Genomic DNA, 10,468 nt, shown 5'->3' on the forward strand with positions numbered 1-10,468 from the left:
CAGCGCTGCTGGAGTTTTTAAATACCGTGTCCACTCACTGTCCACTCTATTAGACACTCATACCTAGTTGATCCACCTTGTAAATGTAAAGTCAGAGATGATCGCTTATTTATTGCTGCTGTTTGAGTTGGTCATCTTCTAGACCTGCATCAGTGGTCATGGGACGCTGCCCATGGGGTGCTGTTGGCTGGATATTTTTGGTTGGTGGACTATTCTCAGTCCAGCAGTGACAGTGAGGTGTTTAAAAACTACATCAGCATTGCTGTGTATGATCCACTCAAACCAGCACAACACACACTAACACACCACCACCATGTCAGTGTCACTGCAGTGCTGAGAATGACCCACCACCCAAATAATAACTACTCTGTTGTGGTCCTGGGAGAGTCCTGAACACTGAAGAACAGCATGAAAGGGGGCTAACAAAGCATGCAGAGAAATATATGTACTACAGTCAGTAATTGTAGAACTACAAAGTGCTTCTGTATGGTAAGTGCAGCTGATAAAATAGACAGTGAGTGTAGAAAAATGAGGTGGTTTTAATGTTATGGCTGATCAGTCTATATCAAATGTAATTAATAATAGATTTAATTAGATGAGACACACTGAGACACAGTCAGACAGCATAGCAGAGACAGAATTCAAACTCTCAACCTTTTGATTGATAGCCCAAAGCTCTACCCACTAGGCTACCACTGTCACAATGCAGAATTCCCATACCGAGAGTCTAACCTGAACCACCTGAGTGAGAACAAGCAATCCTGTCCGCTAGACCATAAAGACGAGTTAAATCTATTCCAAAAATTCCAAGGAGCCATAGTAACACATTTTGTTCCGATAAAGAAACAATAGAGGGTAATCTTTCAACGAGTGGCCCACCTACTAAAATTTCTTAAACAATGCATCAATGCCTTATTTATAAAGTCACAAAAGAACCCAAACAAACATTTAATATCTTAATAAACGCCATGTCTTTTAGGATATTGTTCTCTGGACCACTGAGTAGAAAGTGGAACTCTGTTACAACCATACAAACCTCCATAGATCCCTCACCATACATACCAATTGGCAGCAGACACTGTGGGTCCAAAGACATCCTTGGGTTTCCATTGTACATATAAATCCAGCTAATCTAGTAAAGCTGGTAGGACTCATAGTATTCACTTTCCTACACCAAGCTATATGTCTGGATCTTTAATGTCAGCATAATTAAGCTTACATCATACCATTTTTGTAAGAACTGCTTATTGGAGGTCCTTGATTATTCTGTGGTTTTCAATTTCAGTCTCTGTTCGTTCTTGCTGGCACTGTTTGACTACAGCACGTTTAACATAACATTCCATTTTGTTTGAAACAATATTTTTTGTTTATGTTGTGATAAATACACCTGCAGTTCAGGTAGTCATCATTTCACCTTTTTGTTAGTCTGTTAGTTACATTCAAGTGTAAGCCAATCCACATACCAGCATGTTTTGGGGTGTGAGGTTTCAACAGAGTACGTGCAGGAATCCAATTTGCCAAACTTAACACAGCCAGAAACCAAAAACAAATATTGAACACTTGGTGTCATTTAGTAACTGAAATGTTCAGAATGTAGTTTTTAGTATAATTAGGAGTCACTATTACGTATTAGAAAAAATCCCATCAAAACCATGAAATATGTGTTGGTTTTGGCTTGTGGATCAAATTTATAATTTCCTGCTAGGTAGTTTTTAAGTGCATTTGCAGAATATCCTGCATATATTTTCTGGTGTATTTAAACTTCTTTATATTGTTCTGTTGTGTCTGTTGTTAATACAATATGAGGGCTCTTCAAAAAATGTCCACACTTTTATATTTTGGTTGGAAACGGTGAGGGTGGGAGGAGTACATTTACATTTTCAGCATTTAGCAGACGCCTTTATCCAAAGCGACTACAGTACTGCAACAGTATACAGTCTAAGCAACTGAGGGTTAAGGGTCTTGCTCAAGGGCCCAACAGCAGCAACTTGGCAGTGGTGGGGCTTGAACCAGCAATCTTCTGATTACTAGTCGTAATTGGTCATGTCTGAGAGACTGAGAGAGAGCTTTTAGTCAGAAATTAGCGGCATCTGATTTTCACCTTTTTGGATTGCTCAAAGAAGCTTTAAGGGGAAGAAGATTTTCATGTGATGATTATGTGAAAGCAGCGGTGAATCAGTGGCTACATGCTTAACCAAAAACATTTTTTGCTGATGGCATTAAAAAGTTGGTACGACGCTGGGAAAAATGCGTCGTAAGGTGACTGTAGAAAAGTGATTTGTTTTTGAAATTCCTAATAAATAGAGTTTATCCACTGAACTGAGCATCACACATAACAGATGCACCAGACTTTACAAAAAAAATTACAGAAGTTTTACAACTATACCTTTTGGAATTATCAAAAAGCCAGAATGTCAAGTACATATACACACATACACACAGTATATCACACATTACACCTTTTACATGAAGCCCTGCTATGCAACTTAACTATGCTTCAGCCCACTAATGTCCTTGCATTATTTTTAGAGCAAGTTTGCTATCTTTAATAAAGGCAAGTTATTCACTCCTGACTCCTGACCTTGTATTTTCTTACTATAACACATTGTATTTGGTTTTTAACAGGCATAAGGAGCAATGTTGTCCAAAATTTCTTGTGATCTTCCTGTCAAGAGAACATTACTCTAAAAGGTCTGCTCCAAAATGTCATATAAACACTGCTAGTTTTCTTGATTACCTGTGATTTCTATATACTCCATATTCAAATTTTGCTAAATCTAAAGACTGAATGTACACTGTAAGCCCGGATAAGCTCAATCTACTTAAAAAATTTGAGGAAACCGGTTGCCTTAAAAAAGTTAAGTAATGTATAATGAAAACTTGAGTTAGCATAACTTAAAACATTAAGTTATTACACCTAAAAGACAAGTTGATTAAACTTTCTTTTTTTTGTTATACCAACTGCTTTTCCCAATAATTCTACTTAATATCTTGAGCTCAATGGAAAAAACTATTGATTTTTTCTTAGTTTTCATGTTAATTACATTTTAAATATGAATTACAAATGTTTATAGAGAAACAGACACAATTATAAAATTATTTTTCTTTATTTCACTTCAGAAGTATTTACTTAAAATACAACATGTCAAGAAAACATCTTTAAAACTGTACAAACTGTACATAAAGTTCTGATGAAACACAAACAGCTCCTCACAGTAACCATTAACCTGTAAAACAACAAAAAGAAACAAGAAACAGAAGTATTAAAATTTATACATTAATAGCATTAATTTAAGGATTAAAATAAAGCAAGCCAGCACACTCTTTGCTTCGTATGAAGGCTAGCATGCTAACATGCTAGCATGTAGCCTAAATACGGCAAATAAAGCATCGCTGTTTGATTATTTATTTAGTGTCAACATTAAGATCATTTATTTTAAACAAAATTGTTAATTAAAGTACAACACTTACCAAAATTAGACGGAAGATGAAAAAGCCCCATCAGACTGGTGTACATGCTACTCAAAAATAGCATAATGAGGAAGAAAATGTTTGTCCACTTAGGTTCACAAAGGTTCCACTTCACAAAAGACATTTCAGGAAGACAAGTTTACTTTTGCAAAAAGCCTTCAATGAAAAGTTAAAAGTAATTTGCAACAACAGGTTTCAAAAGTTAAAACAAATGGCTGCCTGATTCACCAACAGCAAGCTGAAAAAAGGTGGACTTACATGTAAATGAGGGCGTTTTTCTGTTTTATTACCTTAACTTAACTTTTTTAAGTTAATCTGGTAGAAAAGTAATTTTTTTTGTTTAGTAAACTTAAATCTTTTAGCACATTTAAATGTGTACTCAAATTAGTACAATGTACTCTGCATTTTATAGTAGAGCAAAAAAACTTAAATAATTTATGTATGTTGTACTAAAAATGTTTGATTAAATATAAAGTCCGGGCTTACAGTGTATAATCAATAGTCACCTTTGTTTCTTTAATAAATAAAATGGTTTTACAAAATGTTCTTATTCAAGTATTTAATTTGCATGTTGTACTCTGTGCTTTAAAATAATTTAGTATTAAAATATGCAAAATCAAGCAATCTGAAAGGGGGCACATTGTATTTAATAGGAATTTGCAAATGGGAGTTCTGGTGACTGGCTTTGTGGGGTGGTCGACTTTGACCGCATGTGCGCAATATGATTGGCTAGAAAATAAAGTAGTGGGTGTTCTCACAAGTGTCTGAATCTGACGCGTTTATATAGCTGCTCTGCTCCAAAATACGCACAAAGCGAAAGAGTAACGGAAAGCAGAGAACAAGCAGATAGATCCAGGAGAAGTGGAACACTAGGAGAAAGAAAAATACAACTCGAGGTTGCGTGCGCTCTGAGCAAAGCGCGCTTTACTGTAGCGTTAAAACACCTGTAACATCTGGAAAAAGAGGCGCAACAACAACATGCCACGGAGAAAAGCAGCAAACGCGTACTTTAAAATTTAGCAACCTAAAAAAACTCTTCACCACAATACCCCCAATGCCTAAGCAATGAATCTGTCTGCCAACGAGACTAACCCGTTTGGTCGGAATGAGGAGGTGGCCAAGCTGGAGATCACGGTGCTGAGCTTGACTTTAGTGGTGGCAGTCGCCGGCAACCTCAGCGTGCTGGCCGCTATGTGCAAAAGCAAGAGGAAACCATCGCGCATGCACCTGTTCATCAAGCACCTTAGCCTGGCAGACCTGGTGGTGGCTTTTTTCCAGGTGTTACCACAACTGTGCTGGGAAATAACCTTCCGCTTCTACGGGCCGGACTTTCTGTGCCGGATCGTGAAGCACCTGCAGGTGCTGGGGATGTTCGCTTCTACCTACATGATGGTGATGATGACGGTGGATCGGTACATTGCCATTTGCCACCCGCTTAAGACCTTGCAGCAGCCCACGCACCGCTCCTACATCATGATCGTGGGCACGTGGCTGGGCAGCCTGGTACTCAGCACCCCACAGTACTTCATCTTCTCTCTCAGCGAGATCCAGAACGGCTCTGACGTCTATGACTGCTGGGGTCACTTCATCCAGCCGTGGGGCATCCGCGCGTACATCACCTGGATCACATTGGGTATCTTCCTCGTCCCAGTAATAGTTCTGATCATATGTTATAGTTTCATATGCCGCAGCATCTGGAGGAACTTTCGGTGCAAGACGAAGAAGGATGGTGTGTTGAAGAACGGGTTGATTGGGAACAGTTTGGTGAGCAGTGTCAGTAACATATCCAGAGCCAAACTCAGGACTGTTAAAATGACTTTTGTCATCGTGTTGGCGTACATCGTGTGCTGGGCACCGTTTTTCATCGTCCAGATGTGGTCAGTTTGGGATGAAAACTTCCTCTGGGACGGTACGTAAACTTTTGGAATAACTGTATTTATTATACATAACATAAATGCTCGTTGTTAGATAGGTAATTATTTCAGCTTAGGGAGTATATACTGTTATACATTTATTTAGTTATAGTTTTATTCTCAGACTTAAAGAACACATTTATGTATGTATGTATGTATGTATGTATGCATGCATTTATGTGGACAGTACAGCTCCAGTGGCCCAGGTTTACATCCTGCCTATGTGTGGACTTTAATATTTCTTTATGTTGGCGTGGCTTTCCTTCTGGTATCGTTTTTTCTATATATCAAACACATTCCACTAGGTGGAACTGCTAATTAACCTATAGATGCAAATGACTGTAATTCTTCTGGCATGTGCTTCAGACACTCCACGACCCTGACCAGGACAAAGCGCCAATTGAAGACTTACTGTATTTATTTGGGGTATTTCTTATTTGTTAATAAGCCGCTGTGCTGGCCTATATACATTCTTAAATGTATATATTTGTTCATTTATTAATTCATTTTGTATTGCATGTAGTTAAATGTGCCTAATACCTTGATAACAATAATAATAATCTGGAATCATTCATTTAAAAAATATATAAAATCAATTCTGTAAAAGAATAAATAAAAAAAATAAAACATAGTAAACATAAAATATAATATAAACAAATCTTAGGTACACTATTTAACACTATTTAATTTATAAGATTGGCTGGGTGGCTGTTACTAGTATTTGGAGAGCACAGTTCTGATGTGTAATCTGTTTTGAGTAAAATGATCCTTCTTTTTTGTAATCTGTGTTAATTCTATACATGTAATATTTAGGTATTATTAGTTTAAAACTGGTATGTTTATATATACATATATAATGAAGATACGATAAGATAGCCTTTTACTATCCCACATAGGTAAATTTTGCATTGTTACATCATAATATAATGTATATGTTATAACTTTTGGGGAAAAAAACTAACCTCTAAAATTAACTACTTACATTTATCTAAGGAACATTTAGATACAAGGTAAATTGAGGTGGACAAAATAACAGAAGTCAATAACACCATATTTATATCAAGTCTGTTAAAAACTGAGCCAGTGATGAATTCCTCTTTGAATGTTGTCATACATAAATGGTTTGTGGGATAAAAATGTAGAGATCTGCTATTCAGTCTGCAGTAATATTTAAATCTGCTGATTAAGGAGGCCATAAAAGGCACTTGACCCCATTCTCGTTTTCATCAAACAGCTCTTAAAACACTTTGCAGTATGCATAGGGACATTCATATCCTGAAATATGGAAAAAGTATTAGAAAATATTTTCATACTATAGGTTGCTTCAGGTCATGTAAAACTGTCTTATATTTGTTGGCTGTTATACATCAGCAATCATTGAAAGTTACTTTTATCAGATAATTTAGAAATCTCATCTGGCATTGGGGGTAAAAGGGAATTCTTTAACTACCTTGACACATAAACCCAGTGGATGAAGTATACACTGTATACAGCACCTATTAATGATCTAGGTTGCCATATGTCTATTTTTGACCAGGAGAAAACCCACCATAAACTCCTAAAAGAACCTAAATTTGTGAACCTTTTAAAAGGCTATGTTTCAATAATTTCCAAGACTGTGACCCCTATAAGTGCATATGAACTTTTCACTTTACTTATAAACTATTACTTTGTAATGCTAAAGTTTTTATATATTGTTTACACTGGCAGATTCAGAGAACACAGCAGTGACACTGTCTGCCTTGCTGGCAAGTCTGAACAGCTGCTGTAACCCCTGGATATATATGTTCTTCAGTGGTCATCTCCTGCAGGACTTTACACGTTGCTTTCCCTGTTGTCAGAAAAGACAGTACAGTTTCAAGAAGGAGGATTCAGAAAGCAGTTTAAGGAAGAGTACCATCCTGACCAAGCTCCCCAACCGAAGCCCTGTATGTAATATGGGAACTTTTAAAAATCCTGAGCAACACACTACATCCACTCAGCCTACGATGAGACACTTTATAACATCACTACACTCGGAATAGGTTGTTGCTTGTTTTCTGTCCTGTAACAAAATTAGGAATAAGTTGTGTTAGGGCTATGGAGCTAATCTTAAGCATGGACAAAACACAACAGCCACAATCACCAAACACAGGTAATTATAACCCCAAGATATTTTATGTTTTGTCTGGTCAGCTTCATCGCATTTATTAATAAACATCCATTCCTGCATTTCAGGCCTGCAACACATTCCAAAAAAATTGGCACTGTAAATTATTTACTATTTTGTAATGTTGCCATTCCTTTTCACCACACTTAAAAGACGTCATGGCTCCCACGATACCAAGTGATTTAGTGTTTCTGGTGGTACTTTGTCCCATTCTTCCATAAAACACGCTTTAAGTTGTGCAACAGTACGGGGATGTAATTGTGGCATTTTTTTTTCTCCACACATGCTTTAGGGGACAGGACAGGACAGGACTGTAGACAGGCCAGTCCAGTACCCCCCATACCCTCTTTGTTTGCAGCCATGCCTTTATGTGTGTAGCATGTGGTTTTGCATTGTCTTGTTGAAAAATGCATAGACATCATTGGAAAAGATGTCATTTTCAAGGCAGCATATGTTGCTCTAAGATCTCAATGTACTTTTCTGCATTAATGCTGCCGTCACAGAAATGTAAATGACCTTTACCAAGGGCACTAATACAATATCATAACACATGACAGACCCTAGCACACCCCGTCCATTTCTTCCAAAAAAGGATCTGGAATACTAGTTCATTTTACCACAATGTTTCCCCTATGCAATGATCCATCCCAAGTGCTTCAGATCCCAGAGAACCTGATGCCACTTCTGGACATGGTTAACATAAGGCTTCTTTTTTGCACAGTAAAGTTTTAAGTGGCATTTGTGAATGTAGCTCTGTATTGTAGTGCTTGGCAAAGGTTTGCTAAAGTAAAACCTCTTTTGGCCATGTGGTTATATCAGCTATTGATGAATGATGGTTCTTAATGCAGTCTGATGGATTAGAGATCACAGGAGTTCAGCTTAGGCTTGCGCTCTTGCCCTTTAAGCTCTGAAATTCCTTGAATTGTTTTGCATCACATTGGGAGAAATAGGCAAATCTTCTTTGGAAATCTTTCTTTAAGGAACATTGTTTTTAAATATTTTATTCATTTTTTCACACAAACTGACAAATCGAAGATCATCTGCCCATCTTTGGCCCTCAAAGACCTTTCGCGGTTACTGCTTCGATCCAAATTATGATTACAATCAGCTGTTAATATCACCTGTTTGAAATCGCATCATTATGTTGTTTTTTCCCCACATCATTAATAGCCCTAAACTGCCCACACCTCAATCTTTTTAAAATGTGTTGCAGGCCTAAAATGCAGGAATGGATGTATATTAACAAATGAGATAAAGTTGACCAGACGAAACATAAAATATCTCAGGGTCATACTGTCTGCAATCAAAGTCAAAGTAAATGTGAAAAACATTTTTTTAATTAGAGTTTTTTGATTTTCATTTTCCATTCTTTTTCTCATTTGGGATTGTATTTTAAGGTGTTAAGTGCCCACTAAATTAGCGGATTCAGTTTTTAGCTTTGATGAGCACAATCCAAATGACAGATGATTATGATAAAGCCAGTTTTATTGCTTGAATGTGAATTAAGTTAAAATAAAAATGTGAAAGGGTTGGCAGTAACTGGTACTCAGTGTTCTGGGTCTTCTGAAAATTGTGGGTTGTTTACAAGATTAGACATGGTCACCTGGGCTTATAGTTCCAGAAATAATTCTTCCTAAATCAAGTTTCAGTCAGCTTAAATGTAGCAATTGGAAGAATTATTTGAGTTATGACCCTTTCCTTATTGCTGCTGTTCTGTTTTCACATGTAGTCTACAGCAGTGGTATTCTGACTTTCTTTGGCATAATCTCCACAATAAGTATCAAAAAAAAAATTCACAAAGACTACCCCTGCTCTCTTGACAGTTTCTGAATGAAATCACTAGCGGCTTTATCTTGGCAAGGGTTGTGACAGGTCCAGAATCTCCCTGGACATGGACAGTGGAACATACACTTATCTATTCACTTACTCATTCACACCTATTTGCAGGTAATTTGGCCAGTGCACTGTTTGCAAATTTTGGGAGGTGGGAGAACAACAGTACCCAGTGGAAATCCACAATACTGGTTATACATGTAAAATTCTTTCCAAGTTCATAAAACCAACTTGAGATATGTCACTCATTGTAGCATCTCACTGTATCACCCTTACATTATTATATAATGCATATAGTTTTTTTTAGACAATCCTCAGCTAAATTTAACCCTACCTCAAGCTACAGGGTCCATCCTACAGTTTGAATACCACTGGCCTACTGGTTCCTTTGTTGCAAAAAAAAAAAAAAAGCTAATTTCCTATTTTATTATGAGAATTAGAATTAGATTTAAAGTTGTTTACTACTACTAAACATATTTAAATACATATTCATAATGTATTATTTATATAATAATTTATTTAATATTCATGATTAAATTGGGACAGTGGTAGCCTAGTGGGTACAGCTTTGGGCTATCAACTGAAAGTTTGAGAGTTTGAATCCCAGCTCTGCCATGCAGCCACTGTTGGGCCCTTGAGCAAGGCCCTTAAACCTCTCTGCTCAAGGGGTGCCGTACAATGGCTGATCCTGCACTCTGACCCTAGCTTCCAAACAAACTAAGATATGCGAAGAAAGAATTTTATTGTACTGTACACCTGCATATGTGTATATGACAAATGAAGGCTTTATATTCTATTTTAAAGATTATATATTCATGATCCTCATTCTGGCCTTGTGGATAAGACAGCACCCTTCAGAGCTTGGAATTGTGGGTTTATATCCCACCTAAGTCAACTTCAAAACATGACTCACTAAATACCATTTTGCTGGCTTTAAGTAGCAAAGTGGTGCAACTGGTCCTCAGATCTGTATGTTCTCTGTGTCTTGAGAGTTTCTGTTGGGTACTCGGATTTCTTATCACTTCTCAGAAACTGGCAGAGGGTAGCTGTACCTAGTGAATCTGTGTGAATAAATAATTCCCTGCAGTAGACTGGTGACCTG

General features: G+C 37.1%; 1 protein-coding gene across 1 annotated transcript; it reads left to right on the forward strand.

Moving 5' to 3' along the window:
• Positions 1 to 4,536: 4,536 nt before the first annotated feature.
• Positions 4,537 to 7,408, forward strand: avpr1aa (arginine vasopressin receptor 1Aa). The gene is made up of 2 exons (XM_063002993.1): positions 4,537 to 5,380; positions 7,095 to 7,408. Exons 1-2 carry the CDS (start codon positions 4,537 to 4,539, stop codon positions 7,406 to 7,408), a joined length of 1,158 nt encoding a protein of 385 aa, XP_062859063.1.
• The last annotated feature ends 3,060 nt before the right edge of the window (positions 7,409 to 10,468 follow it).

Source organism: Trichomycterus rosablanca, chromosome 1, assembly GCF_030014385.1.
Source record: "Trichomycterus rosablanca isolate fTriRos1 chromosome 1, fTriRos1.hap1, whole genome shotgun sequence".
Classification (NCBI taxonomy): Eukaryota; Metazoa; Chordata; class Actinopteri; order Siluriformes; family Trichomycteridae; genus Trichomycterus; species Trichomycterus rosablanca.

Bases quoted from the DNA above. Each gene is read 5' to 3' on its own strand.
- avpr1aa (XM_063002993.1), top strand. From the start codon at position 4,537: ATGAATCTGTCTGCCAACGAGACTAACCCGTTTGGTCGGAATGAGGAG. The intron at 5,381-7,094 runs GTACGTAAACTT...TTACACTGGCAG, and splicing joins TGAAAACTTCCTCTGGGACG to ATTCAGAGAACACAGCAGTG.